This window comes from Lactuca virosa, chromosome 1 (genome assembly GCF_052849685.1).
Source record: "Lactuca virosa cultivar CGN04683 chromosome 1, Lactuca_virosa_CGN04683_v6, whole genome shotgun sequence".
NCBI lineage: Eukaryota > Viridiplantae > Streptophyta > Magnoliopsida > Asterales > Asteraceae > Lactuca > Lactuca virosa.
In genome coordinates, this window is record NC_136426.1 from 230,985,593 (window position 1) to 231,000,964 (window position 15,372).

At 36.6% G+C, this 15,372-nt stretch overlaps 1 protein-coding gene across 1 annotated transcript; it reads right to left on the reverse strand.

The window, feature by feature from the left end:
* Positions 1–5,047: 5,047 nt before the first annotated feature.
* Positions 5,048–5,556, reverse strand: LOC145127801 (uncharacterized). The gene is made up of 2 exons (XM_079062930.1): positions 5,326–5,556; positions 5,048–5,269 (listed from the first exon to the last, which is right to left on the reverse strand). The coding sequence occupies exons 1-2, from the start codon at positions 5,554–5,556 to the stop codon at positions 5,048–5,050; spliced, it is 453 nt and encodes a 150-aa protein (XP_078919056.1).
* Positions 5,557–15,372: the final 9,816 nt, after the last annotated feature.

Genomic DNA, 15,372 nt, shown 5'->3' on the forward strand with positions numbered 1-15,372 from the left:
CTGATCTCGTTCCAAAGTGGCATTTGGAAGGGTTTAGCTTCATGTTGTATTCGTCTAGTATGTTGAAAGCGTCTTCAAGATCCTTGAGGTGATCCTCAGCTTTCTTTGATTTTACCACCATGTCATCGATGTAGACTTCCATGGTTTCCCCCAGTTTATTGTTGAACATCCGTTTATCTAACCTTTGGTATGTTGCACCTCCATTTTTAAGACCAAAGGGCATGGCAGTATAGCAGTATATACTTTTTGGGGGTTATAAATGTGGTATCCTCTTGGTCAGATGGTTCTATTTGGATTTGTTTGAACCGCACTTATGCATCCATAATCGTTAGCACTTCATCGCCATCCGTAGCATCTATCATGGAATCTTTATGTGCCAGGGGGAAAGGATCCTTAGGGAAAGCCTTATTTAGATCTGTATAGACCACATATACTCTCTATTGGTTGTTCTTCTTCTGCACGACGACCACGTTGAACTAGAATTCCTTGATCATCCCTGGTTTAAGGAACTTTTCTACTTCTTCTTGGATGATTTGGTTTCTTTCGGGTGCAAATATTTTTCTTTTTTGGTGTATTGGTCTGAAAGAAGTATCAATGTTAAGTTTATGAGTTATAATGTTCTCATCTATACCTATCATATCCTCATGCTTCCAGGAGAATGTTTTGCTTATATCTTTTAGGAACTTTATTTGTTCTTGCTCGATTTGTTCTGTAATTGAGGATCCTATGAGGACTTTGGCTTCAGGATCCTCGAGGTTCAGGGACACTTCCTTTACATCCTTGTTTTGGTTAAAAATTACACAAGTGAAACTTAACCAAATTGTATGACATGCTATGATGTTCAGAATAAACGAGTACAAAATGATGATGAAAGTGACACAAGTGTTTTACAAGGAAATCCCTTGATCCTTGCTAGGATCTCCGACACAAAACCCTGGGAGGTGATAATGATCACCTACCTTGATGATTTTATTGATTGAAAATGTTGATTACAAACATGAAACATGTGAATGTAAGTATAAGTATCGTAGATAAGCAAAACGTGTGTCAATGTGATGAATACAGGTGTTATTTATAGTCTAGAGCTAATAACAAGAAGTCTGATAATTCTGAGATCCTCTGAGAATCAACATTTAAACGTTATTTGACTTGATATTCTGGGTCTTTTGCTTGACCAATAATTTTCCTAGTTGAGAATAAGTCTTTAGCTGACTATTTTTGTACATGTGAGAAAAATAAAGAAGTATATAACCATTATATAGGTTAGGAAAATAAATGATAATAATCAAGATCCTGAAATATGTTTAATGATCCAAAGGTTTGAGGATCCTAAATGTAATTTTGGGATCATGGCCCTAACAATTGCCCTCTAATTATTCCTGCAAAATAATAAGGTTAATTATACAGCATTTAAAGGTATAATTTAAAACAAAATAAAAAAGAGATAAGATTTTGAAGTTTAACGGATATGGTAATTTGAATTTCAACGGTTAAATTTCTAGCAGTTGGAATAGGTCAAATCAACCTTTTACCTATCCATGATTCCTTTATAAATAGAACATCCAACTTTTCAGTTCTACCTAGTCTTAGCTCTCATTTTCGACGTTCATCGAATACCATTTGAAGGTACATTTCTCGTTTCCTTTTCTTTTCGTCCGTATTCAGTTCTAATCATGGGCAAGAAAACAAATCGATCTCGTGCAAACATCATTGCTATACCCGATGATGATTTCACGGATAAGAAGATCATGTCTTATGAGGAAACTTGTACCTTCACCGATGATGACATTGAGATGTTGAAGTCATCTGGAACTTTTGTTGCTGGCACTGCTTTAGCGCTTTTGATGCTAGGATTCAGCCTGATTTCGTTTCTTCTACTTGGTTTTGTCTTCCCGAGGATCCTTTCACCCTAGGGCTCTTTTACCCCTTCTCCGGAATCATTTCTAATTTTTTTGAGATCACAAAAATCTCGTACATTCAAGTCATGCCAACAATTTAGAGGACCCTCTATTAGATTGGTCATTTGACTCGCTCCAGGAATCTTTCCATTGGGATAAACGAGCTAGATTACGTTTATGATCTTACGACTTTTGGGAACTCCCATTTCCTGTTGAACGTCGAAACTAATAGATTTTCCTTTGTTTTGAAGTCCAAGCATAACGATGGTGCTTGGAAAGGAAATTATTTTTTTGTGAAACACGACTCCATTCCTGATGGGAATCTCTTACCTATGTCCTGGGTTAAAAGGGTAGATTTCATATTTATACTGAGGATCCCGACATTCACATCTCTTATGTTGTTTGATTTTTTGCAGCTTTCAAGTTCGACGAGCTAGTTCCTCCTGTTGGTGACAAAGAGGACTAGATCAAAATCTTTTTTCACTTTGTCTGAATCAGAGAGGTCATTCAAACTCAGCCAATCCAATGAAGAAAGTTCATGTACCACTGTCTCCATGTCGAAAGGTAAGGATCCTAAGTTCTTCTTCTTCTTTATCGTACAAAGGATCCTGACTTCTTATGTTTTTTATTGTTCCGCATAGGGTCCAAGAGTACCTATTCTAGCGCCCACTTCACCCATGCTGATTTGTATACACAATGTCCAGCGGTCAACTAGTGGTAAAGAAAGAGAAGATCTTTCCTTTCATTCCTATCATCAGAGTCCTCGTAGATTTGATAGTGAAAACTTCGGGATCGAAGAAAAGAAAGAATATAAGCTCCACTAAATTCAGTTTGGAAAATCTTGGGGCGGAAGATGCACTCTGAAAGTTGGTTTCCTTCTCTCAGGCTGTAAGAACAAATATCCTTTTTCCTTTGCATTTGTACTCTTTTCTATTTCTTATGTCTTTCTTGTTTCAGGTCTCCGGCCACGTCTCAGCAGAGTTGAGGATCCAGGTGGAAAGAATCGAACAAGCCCTCAAAGATAAATATAAAATGTGGAAAGCAACCAATGTGGATCCCCTAAAAAGGGTGGAACTTTTGAGAAAGGAGAAAGCCGAGAAGGAAGAGGAAAACATCGTGTAGGTGGAGGAGGTGATCGCCGAGGCAAATGCCAGTGCTGTTGTGGCTGTCTGGGAAGCCAAGATCAAACTAGCTGAAGATGTAGCCAATGCAGGATCCTGGAAGCTGGTAGGATGGCATGCCGCTGTTGCCTAATTAAATGGTAAACCTGTGAACACCGGTCAGGATCCTGAAGGGCAGCAGCCGAAGACGGGCGAGGAAGAGAAGACCCCAGGAAATAATGACCAGTCTATGGTCTATGCCTGCAAAGAATTGGATTAATTAGTTTTTGGTTTTAAGGGATGTAAGACAATATTTCTATTTTATTCTTTAAAGTGGTTGGTGGGCAACCCCTCTAATCCTATGGTTTTTTTATATTTCTTTACATACTTGTTTGAATTGGGTGGTTGCAGCGAGAGGATTTCCGAGGATCCTTATAATCAGGATCTTGAAGAACTTAGGATTTGCAAGAACTCACAGGATCTGGATAACCTGAAAATAGTTAGTAATCCATTTAGGATCTCAAAATAGTTGAGATCCATTTAGGATGATAAATCTTGAATCATCGCATAAGGAAAACAACTTTAAGAATAAGGGTAGATAGAACCTAATTATCCTTAGGCTTTATGGCCTTTAGGATTCACTTTCTTTTGAATTAGGAGAAATGCAAAGTTACGATTCTCTTAGTTCCATAGGATCCTGAAGTTTATATATGGGAGGATCCTTACTTTAAGAGTTCACTAATGAGGATATGTGATTGTCTTCAACTTAATAGACTTTAGGGAGGATCCCGCCTTAGGAATCAGTTGGAAATGACTCCAACTTGGGAAACAACTGAGGGAACTTTTGTTTTGCAATATGATAGCTCCATAAGTCTTGCATATTTTATGGGGAGTATCTCATCTTCGAGAAATACGTTGGTACCATATTTTTTGAAAAGCCTTAGGGGAAAATCCCAATCTTAGCAAATTAGTGGGGAGGATCCCAAATCATATGATAACATAAAAATGTTATAAACCTTATTTTTTCAGGAATATCCCACCATGAGACAAAAAGAAAATGTTATGAACATCATGTGTTTTCTGGGGAAGATCCCAACTTCAAATAACATGAAAAGGTTATAAACCATGTGTATTTTCTGGGGAAGATCCCAACTTGAGATAACATGAAAATGTTATAAACCTTGGATTTTAACTTTAGGATGTTAACTTATGTTTATAAATAAGATTGTTGCCAAGTCATTGTAGCTTGAAATGATGCCTTTATTCACATCCCATAGTTAGATCACGTCCGTCCAAGTATGGTGTAGAAACCTTAACTCGTATGAAAGAGGTAATTAACTCATTAAACCTTAGAGGGGATTAAGTGCCCTTATTTGTAGGAGAGATGATCAGTCTCTATTCTTAGTTGTGTTAAAAAATATAGAACGTTGTAGCTATGGGATTCTTAAGTGTCAAGATCTTCAAACGTCAAGATCCTTATATGTTAGGATCCTTGTGTGTCAGGATCCCATTGTGTCAGGATACTTGAGTCCCTGCGCACGACATACATTAGCTAGGGGTAGGCGTTAGTGTAGCTAACGCCCCTCCGATGCTTAAGTTAGTAATGGTATTTGAAGAGAGGAAATAAAAAATAAAGGGTAAAAGGTAAAGGGTATGTGTACCTTGACTGTGTTGGAAAATGACTAATAGTACTTACATAAAAAAAGCTTTAAGATGTGTAGCATTCGAGGATCTTGGCAATACATCTCCATCAAGGGTAGTTAGCCAATATGCCCCCTTTCGTGCTTCGGCATCTATGAGATAAGCTCCTTCCCAGTTAGGTGCCAGTTTACTTTTACCAGGATCCTTGGTGTTTTGGAATGTTTTCCTTAGTACCAAGTCTCCTATTTGGAATCTTTTGACTTTCATTATCCTGTCGTTGTTTTCTTGATTTTGAAGTAGGTATCTTGCTGTTGGGATCACCACGTCAGTGGGGATCATTTCTTCTGCTCCGAATACCATGGAATATGGGGTTTGACCTGTGGCTACTTTGGAAGTGGTCCTATATGCCTATAGTACGAAAGGAAGTTCTTTTGCCCACCTTCCTTTCTTTTTGTCTATCATTTTCTTCAATTTATTGACTATGATTTTGTTGCTGGATTCTGCTTGACTGTTGGCATGAGGGTGAACAGGAGTGGACATTATCATATTGATTCCCAACTCGTGCACAAGTCTCTTGTCCTCTTGCTTATGAAATGCGATCCATTGTCGCATATGATTTTGGTAGGGATCCTGAACCAGGTCAAGATATTGTGTTTAATAAATAAGACTACCTCTTTGTCTCTTACCTGGACAAAAGCTTCGAATTCTATCCATTTTGAGAAGTAGTCAGTCATCACTAGCATAAGGACCTTTCCTCCAGGAGCTACATATAATTTTTCCACTATATCTATCCCCCACTTTTTAAATGGCCAAGGGGAGATGATAGGATGTAGATGTTCTGCTCGTTGATGCAGGATATTGCTATGTCTTTGAAAAGCATCACATTTTTGAGCATGAAGGAATGAATCTTTCTTCATGGTTGGCCAGTAGTATCCTGTCCTTAACACTTTGGAGCATAAGGATATACCCCCAGTGTGCTTTCCACAGTCTCCTTCATGTATTTCCTTTAAATCTTCTGCAGCTTAATGATCTTCTAAGTATCTAAGGTATAGAACTACCATAGACTTTTTATATTACTGACCTTGGATTATAACAAACTTTAGGACCCTTGTTATGAATTCTCTGTCGCTTTTTTCTTTATTAGGGATTGTGCTATTCTGACGTATTCCATAATGGGTCAGATGCAAGAACTTGAGGTTGGGGAAGGATCCTTGATGTTAGGATCCTGATAAGGAAGTTGAGAATCGGGATCTTCGATTGTAGTGATGTTAGTAGTTTCCACATGATCGTTGGGGTCCTTCAGTCTTTTGACAGAATCCTTGATCGTTGGGATCAACACGTGGATTATTGGGATTGGCTAAAGCACCTGCTTCCGCATTGTCTTCTCTAGGAACTTGGTTTAGGCTAAATGCTTCAAATTCCGAGGTTAAATTTTTAAGGATCTGGAGATATAATGCTAGACTTTCTCCTTTTACTGCATAGGATCCATTTAAATGGTTAGTTAATAATAGAGAGTTGACGAATACCTGAAGATGCATGATTTAAAGATCCTTGGCTCATTGTAATCACATGATTAAAGCCTCGTATTCTGCTTCATTGTTGGTTTCATTAAACTTACAACTAATTGCTTGGGGTAGGATGTCCCCATGTGACGATTTTAGTATGATCCCTAGGCCAGGTCCTCTTTGGTTTAATGCTCTATTTATGAATAGTGTCCATCTTCCCATGTTTTCTTCTTCTAGAAGTTGTTTTGTTTCTACTTCTACTTTAGTTTGTAGATCATCACTAAAGTCAGCCGCAAATTTTGCCAATGCTTGAGACTTTATAGCGGATCTTGGCTCATACTTTATTTCGTATGTGCTTAATGGGATAGTTAGTTCTTACATTTATATGATATGTTTTAAAATAATGTCTTAATTTAGTAGAAGCAGTTACTGATGCAAGTATAAGTTTTTCAAGGTGGGAGTACCTGGTCTCAAGATCTAAGAGACTTTTACTTACATAGTAAATAGGATGTTGGTCCTCGTTAAGATCCTTAGCCATGACTGCAGTCACCGCGTTTGAGGATACTAAAAGGTAGCGGAGAAGTGGATCCCCATCTAATGGTTTGACCAATAGGGGTGATGAACTTAAATATTTTTTGAGTTCCTGGAAAGCATCTTCATGTTCCTTGGTCCACTCGAACCTTTTGTTCTTCTTAAGGATGTCGTAGAAAGGATTGCTTCTTTCTAAGGATATGTTAGAATAAAATATTGTAGATCGATAGAATCTAAACAGGTATATGAATCAATACAGGAACACAATGATCGAATATGTGCTGAATGATTAAAAGAACTGCTTTAGAAGAGCTCGACAAAGAACTTCTACTGTAAAGGCAGTTTAGGGTTGAGTTCAATCAATACTACTCAAGGTTCATGCTTGCACTATAAATAGTCTAACCCTAGCACACTAATATCGGGTGGACAGGCCCAGCCCGTTACAAAAGATTAATTAAAACGATACAATACAATTATTGACACAACACAAAATAACCCAGCAATCTCCCCCTTTGTGTCAATAAGGAAGGCAGATTCTTCATTGTTGTTGTCGCTTTTGAACATTAAATAGCTTCGACATAATCCCCAGTAGAGTCTTGCAAAACAGGACGTACCAATTGATCATGTCAGAAAAACACTTCTTGTCCGCAAGAGTGTTCGCGTTATTCTGACTCACAAAATCCACAATATATTCTAGACAGGAGGAGGAGTATAGATGTTTGTTTGGCAAATAGAAGCAGACTCTGTGAAAGTTCACATCTGGTTTTTCTCTTATTTGAAAAGCAACACTCCAATCCTTCCTTCGTATCCTCCCCAACTTCATCGTATCAAGATCCTTCCCAGGCTACGTGGGGAGAACTGTAAGTTTCTTATTCAGAACAGAAGAAATCTCCACGTCCATCTTTCCAACCTCTTGGATGTAACAGACCAACATTCATTTCAAATGTGCAATGATAGGCTCGAATTTCTGTTGATCCTTCAGCAGTAGAAGTAACAGAGAAATCCAATCGAATGGGTTGAGGCAGGGCAGATCTGCGAGAGTAAATTTGTGCGTTGAACTCACAGCCCCACGAGCAACCTTGAAATGAGCATTAGTGAAGCTCTCAGTTTCAATTGGTCCGAACACCTTAACAGCTGTGATCTTTTTTGAGCTCCACGTTTCATATTGTAGCTTCATGTGATTTAGATAAAATGAAAAGAGCAACTGATCAGTACCTTTGTCAACAGGAGAACCGTTCGCAATCTTGTCAAAACAGCAAAACAGAAAAGCCATCGGTGTAATAGGCAAATCAAGCTGCAAATCCGAAGAGTTCTACAATTCGAATGATCCAACAGGCTCTAGCTAGTAAATGTTCAGATTGTCGATGAATTCATTTGGAATTCGTTCCGGTGTCCACAGAGGGAAGATAGTTTTCTATGCTTTTAACGTTTCCTCTGCTTCACGAGCAGCTTTCTCTCGTTCTTGAGGTTCTCTAGCGATTCACAGATTATTATCAATTTCATCATCACGATTCTTGCGCTTAAGTTTCACATTTTCATATTCTTCCTCCCCCTCATCATCATTTATCACCTTTTCTTTTCCTCTAGAAGTCGAAGCTAGATTAACCTTCGGTTCCTTTGACTTTGGGTTTTCTTCATGTTCAGCACCACCACCCGTTGTTTTCACAACACAAGAAGTTTTTGCAGGTTCTCCCCCTTGTTTTGGAATAGAAGATTCCGAAACAACCTGAATGCGGTTTAACATGGAGAAATTGGCTTCATTTTCTCTGCTAGATGTTGACGAAATGAGACTGTTAAGAGAGGATTGCGAGGTTCAGTCAGACTGTGTAACTCAGCATTCACATCAGCAACACAACTTCGGATGACATCATTCTCAGATTTCAGATCAGCAATCTGGGAATTCACATGCGTTAATTTGACTGATAGAACCTTCACCTTCTCAGTTTTAATAGCTAGCTTATCCATTATCTTGTTTTCATGATCCAAATCAATCTGAAGTTTGTCGATTTTGGAAGAGATGGAAGTGTGAAACTCTGTATTATCAGATTGAATGTATGTACGAACCTTCTCAAGAGCATCATTCTCAGTGTGAAGGGAAGTTCCAAGACTGGAAATCACCTGATTTGCTTTGGCAGTGTTTGTTTCAAAGGATGTGTGGAAAGTACCCTAAATGTTTAATCATCAAAAATTAGTTTTGCGACTTTTTTGGTCGTTTCTTTGCAAGTCTTTTCGGAATCAGCGACTGCTTTGTTGGTGAGAGCGAGATTGGAAGCATGCTCCTTAGTAAGTGTTTCAAGGAAGGATTTGACAGAAGCCTGAGAGTATTCATTGCTCGACGAGGCTTTGGTGGACTCAAGTAAAGAATCCAACTTGGAATTCAGTGCCTTGAACATCTTTGTGGTCATGGGAGTCTCATCTTCTTCACTCTCTAGTTGGATATTAAAAGGACTATAATGAAAATCCTCAAAAGCGTCCTGATCATCATCAAATACAGTATTTAGATCATCTTGACGAAGTGGTGAGATGGGAGTGGACTCTGTACCAACATAAAAAACAGAAGCCCTTGCCCATGTATCAGATACGTTGGCAGTGACTGGTGGCGAACTGGTGGTTGTTGTTGTGGTTGCTGTTAAGTCTGTGAATAGAGGAGTAGATAATGAAATCGAACATTGAGGTTGCGAAACACTCAGAACAACTTTTGGGCAAGGAGCAATGGAGATCGGTGTTGTTGTAGCAGTAGGTGAAGGTGGAGTAAAATCTTGGAAGAAATCATCTGTAATTGGAACTAAAGTTGGAATAGAAAAGGTTACCTTAGGATTTGTAGTTATAGGCTCCGAAACTGTAACACCTCGTTATTTCCTTCTTGTAAGTCCAACCAATCAACCAAAAGTCAGTCTTAATTCTATTGCCTTCTAGTCTTGTTATGGGTCATTCTAATGAGTTCTAAGCTTAGTACACTTAACGGTTGAGTGTTAGGAAGTAATGGCTCGAGATCAGAAGGCTGCACCCGAACCAGAAAGCCAACCACATGGGGTTTACGTCTGTAAACTCCATTCACGGCCGTAAACACCCTCCTGGCCGTAAACTCCTCCCATATATATATATATATATATATATATATATATATATATATATATATATATATATATATATATATATATATATATATATATATATATATATATATATATATGATATGCCTTCATTTTTCACCACTCCTCACACTTCCAACTCAAGAAACTTGATTCTCTCTCAAGTATCATCAAGAACACATCGATTTCTCGTCAAATTTGTAAGTGATCCTTCCATTTATAAGTTGATATCCTTCTTAATCTAGTAAAACGCCATGATCTCATCCGTGAAAACATCTTTTTGGGGTTAGATCTTCAAGATCATCATATTTTACCAAGAACACCAAGAACACACACTTGTTCTTGGTGGCCGTGAACTCCCAAACACCTATAAATCATAAGGATTCTTCCATATTCTTGTTATACACTAGAAACTCTTGCATCCTCATGAGACAAACATCCTACAAGCAAGAAGCAAGATCCAAAATGCATCATTTTGGAGTGTTTACGGTCGTAAACACTTGGTGTGGCCGTAAACTCTCCCTTGGCCGTAAACCCATCTCCCTTAGCCGTAAACACATTGACCGTAAACACCTTGGCCGTAAACACCAAGGCCGTGAACACACTTGTGTGGCCGTAAACCCCATTGATCAATCACATGTGATTGTAACACTTCTTTACAAGTGTTTCCTAGTCCATAGGGTAGTTTCCTTGCATGTTAGTTGTGTTAAACACCAATTACATGCCTATATATGCCATTATATGTCATTTAGGACTCATTTATGTCTCGGGAATTCATTCGTGGAACTTCTCATCCTTACGCGAATCTTCAATTGAATCACCCACATAAGGTGAGTTCATACCCCTTTAATCTACCTTTTAAATGTTTTTAAATGCTTTTAAGGGGGGAAATACAAGTTTAACACAATCTAAATTGTGTTAATAATTGTATGTGATATCAATCACACAAAGGAATTCCTTATGCTTTTAAGGATTACCAAATACTTCCAAAATGACTTATAGTCATACTAAATCTTTAAAGTCATGTAAACGCTTTTTGAAATACTGTTAAAACTCTTTTTATACTGTTAAACTCTTTGAAAAAGGACTTATAAACTATTTCATATTATAATTGTCAAAATCATGTTCATATATATATATATATATATATATATATATATATATATATATGTATATATATATATATGTATATATATATATATATATATATAAGTATATAAATAAGACTTAAAGGGCTTAGGACTAATGAGTTGTCTTATCTCCTTTTCCTTGTTTGGATGTGGTTTAAGGTGAGGATATTTGTCCGAAGGTCGTTTTCTTCTTAATTATATACATTGTACATATGGGAATATAAAAGGTTACTTCAGTCGGTATCATTACCTTTGTATCATGCTGAGCAAAGGGATACTTTCAAGATAGATCATGCTAATCAGATAGAACGTATAAATTATAATAGGTATAATTTATGAAATAAATGAGAAATCTATTTTCCTAGATATGTATACGAGGTCTAAACTACTTTATCAAGAAAAGGATATAATTCGATCTTTATTCAAAGTAAAATGTGATGGTACGTATTCAGGACATAGCAATACTTGCAATGTTATATTCTTGTAACCAGAGTCTCCTGGAGGGTGAGCGGGCATTCTGTGTATAGATCTATGTGGGACCGACAATCTCACATCCCGACTGCTAGCTACAGTCCGGCGGACCAGCCATGGGGTGACAAATGTCACATATTCAGTTTCGACACCAGTAGGTCATCGTGTTCATTCTAGTCCAGCATGGTTACAAATTTATCACATTTTAAACCCTAATTAACCTGGTTAATATTAGGGTAGTTATTCACCAGTAGTTTGTTCTTTTCAAGAAATACTACTGTAGTATTCACTTTTCATAATCAAAACGGAACAGTTTTATGGGGATTTAAAACTACTTATCAGAACGGTTTTATGGGGATTTAAAACCACTTTTTACCATTAAAACGGAAAACATTCTTTTCATAATTTTATGGATAGTTAAAATTATGTTAGACCTTATTATAAGTATAATATTACTTATATGGATCAGTTTTATGGAATTAAAGCTACTTATCAGTTGTAAAACAGAAAATATAGAATTTTCTGGAACGTCATCATTCGTTCTCTTAAAACTAGTATAACATAAAGGACCTTAAATGATTAACTTTATAATTCCTTAGTTTATACACCAGAGTTATACATAATTAATATCCGACTAACAGTGGAATGTGTGATTTCCATCTTACTTCCTATTCCTTGTTTGGTTGTGGGCTTAGGGCAGATTCACACATTTAACTGTCAGTTTGATATTAGGTTATATATGACTAGTATAAATTAAGTAGTTTTAGAGGGAACTATTATGCTGATCATATTGTCACATCAGAAAATATAGGATTTTCTGGAGGAACCAGTTAACTTTTCCAAGAACTTAGAGTATACTTCATATAACTAAAATACTTATGAACTCACCAGCTTAAATGCCGATCTACTCTTTCAAAATAACTTGTATTCTCAGGAATCCAGTAGACAGGTACATTCCAGAAGCTTTTGAGAAGACTGCCCAGTACCGTACTGCGACTCTTGTCTTCTACTGTATCTACTATGATGTTTGAATATGTAATGTTTAAACAATTATGTAAAACTTATACTTATTAACGCAATGGTTGTTTGTACTTTGATTACTATAATGCATGTGTTGTGATACTTACATGACGTCCTCCGTCCCCGAACGTTTCCGCCGTTCTGGTTTGGGGGTGTGACAAATTGGTATCAGAGCATTGTTTATAGTGAACTCAGAGCATTGTATATACTTTAAAAATATATCAATATTTTATAAAAGTATAAATACATTCAGAATATGTATATACTAGAACGAGTATCACAAGAAGAACAAAACGAAAGTATTTGGATGTTGGACATTGCAGTTAAACCTGGACTGTTATGTAATCATATATGGGATCAATATAGCCTGATCAGCTATATTCATTTTAGATATGACCAACATGTGTTTGGGAGTGATTGCAGTGTTGCAACAAGTCTAAAACTTACCTAGGTACCAGAAGGGCCCAATGAGCCGAGAACCTTCAGATCGGGCCTAAAATTTGGAATATGTTCAATATAGGCCCAAACACTTCTTCTCATTTCCTTACTCCTCATTCATGGCCCACACTAAAAAAAAGAGAAAAAGATGGGATTAATTAGGGTGTGACACCTCAACATTGCAAGATGGATCTCCATGCAAAAACACAACATATATCTAGGATTGTCTCATGTATCCATGCAACCATCACATCTCACTTCTCTCTTCTCTTCCTCTTCTTCTTATTGACGGCCAAAGCCACCTCCCACCACCTCTCTTCATCCAAACTTCTTTAAACATTCTCCCTCTTTAGCATAAGAATTCCTCCATTCTTTTTCAAAGAAAAACGTAAGGAGGTGTGGATTTACTACAAGTTCTCACCAAAGTTCATCACTTTTGGGTAAGTTACTTCACCATTAAGTTGAATAAATCCATCTTATGTCTAGATCTTCCTCAAAACATCACAAATCTCGTGTTATTACTCCTAGAGACATCATACTTTTGAGGATCCTCTGAAGAAGCTTCTAGGGCCAAGATCTCATCCATCCTTCATCCAAAAACCGAAATCTTCAAAGAAAAGTGAGTTTATACCCCTTATTTTTGGTTTTTACTATGTTTTCAGGGAGAATACAAGTTGTTTTGTGTAGATCTATGTGTGTATGCATGATTTTGTGTGTTTTTCATGATATATGTGTGATTATGTGTTATAATATCCATGAACTTGAAGATCTACTAAAATGTGATGATATTTGTAGAACATAACACTCATTTCAATTTATTATGCAAATAAAAGGTTTAAAAATACATCAAAGTTACTTATAACTAAGAAATTTGCATAAGAGGGCCAAAAATGACAAAATAACCAAAAATGAGGTATTTTTATGTATCGGTTTTAAGGACCAAAAAGGATGTATCTTGATAAATATAAATGTTTATGGTATTTGTGATCTTGAAAAGGGCTAGGAGTGTAAAAGTTCATAAATGGGCTTCTTTTGGGCTTTTACGAATTTTTTGGCCAAGTTTGTAAATTTTTGGACTTTTGTGGGCCTAAATGTCATCTTCAACAAAGTTGTGCCAAAAATATAAATTTTGATAAGAGGAACAAAAAAATGTGAGTTTATTTAAACTTGGGACAAACGATGAATTTATTTATAAATGGGCCGAAAATGCACATTTTCATGAAACCAAGCCAAAAGTAATATTTTTTACAAAAGTGGGTTAAAAATGTTATTTCTACTTAAAACTAGCATTAAATGCAAATTTTGTCCTTAAAGGACCTAAATTGTCATTTTTACCAAAAATGTGCCACAATTGTAAATTTTCGGTTTTTAGGACAAAAAATGACCTTTTGCAAAAAGGTGAGCTTTTATGTCACTTTCGTAAACAACATAGCTTAAATAACCAACGTAACAAACCACAGATTGATTTCGGTATTTAAGTCCTTATTAGGTCTGGAAATAATATACATGTTAAATGGGCCTTAGTTGTTCTTTTAAATGTATATTAGGTCGGGATATATATGATGGGATTTGAGCATTCTAACACTCCTAAGGTGTACATGCAACCCTAATACCTTGGATCTATGTTTTCTCTATAATACATGCAAATATCAATTTTCTAAGGTATTGTTCTAACTAGCATAATATAAAGTACATATAATATAAATTCTAGTAGAATTACATACCTCTTTGTTGTAGCTTGATTCCATGGAGCTTAAGAGCCTAATGCCTCAAATGTGACACCTCAAATGGTTCACACAACATCACCAACATCTTGGAATAACTTGAGATAAAAGGTTCCTATGCTTAAATCGGCTAGCCCTCATGTGTACACACACTAGTGCCCATTTCTTGAGCCATGGGTCCTTATATATGGTGGCTATTAGGGTTACACAATGTAACTCATTTCTTTCCATATTCTTCATGCTCCATGGGTTAAAACCTCCATGGAGTATCCATGGGTTACTCCATGGGTGTAGCTCAACATGAAGAACTATGGATCATAAGCCCACATATATAATAATGAATGATTTACACAATCAATCCCCATATATTTAATTAGTGTCCTTTTGATCACAAAATTAATTCCAAATTAATCCTTGATCAATACTAATTAAATAATATGATTTCATATTAATATATTAGAACTTATAATATATTAACAAATCATAAATATCCTTTTCTCACAAAAGTCTATCCAAATTGTTCCGATGCCATGCAACCCAAATGGACCATGCCAAATCGGGTCAAGTACATACCAATTATAGTTATGGGCTTAGACACTAATCCAACAGTCTCCCACTTGGATAAGTCTAAAACTATTATTGCGTATGACTTCAAAACCCGACTAGCAATCGTAGCTCTTAAAAGCTGTTGTCGAACTCTGAACAAATCAATGACGCGTCCATTAGATAAGGGATCATATATTCCTCCATTCTAGATATCATATGAACTGAGACATGGATTATAAACATTCTCTCTGTCCATTTGTTGTTTCCCAATTTCCG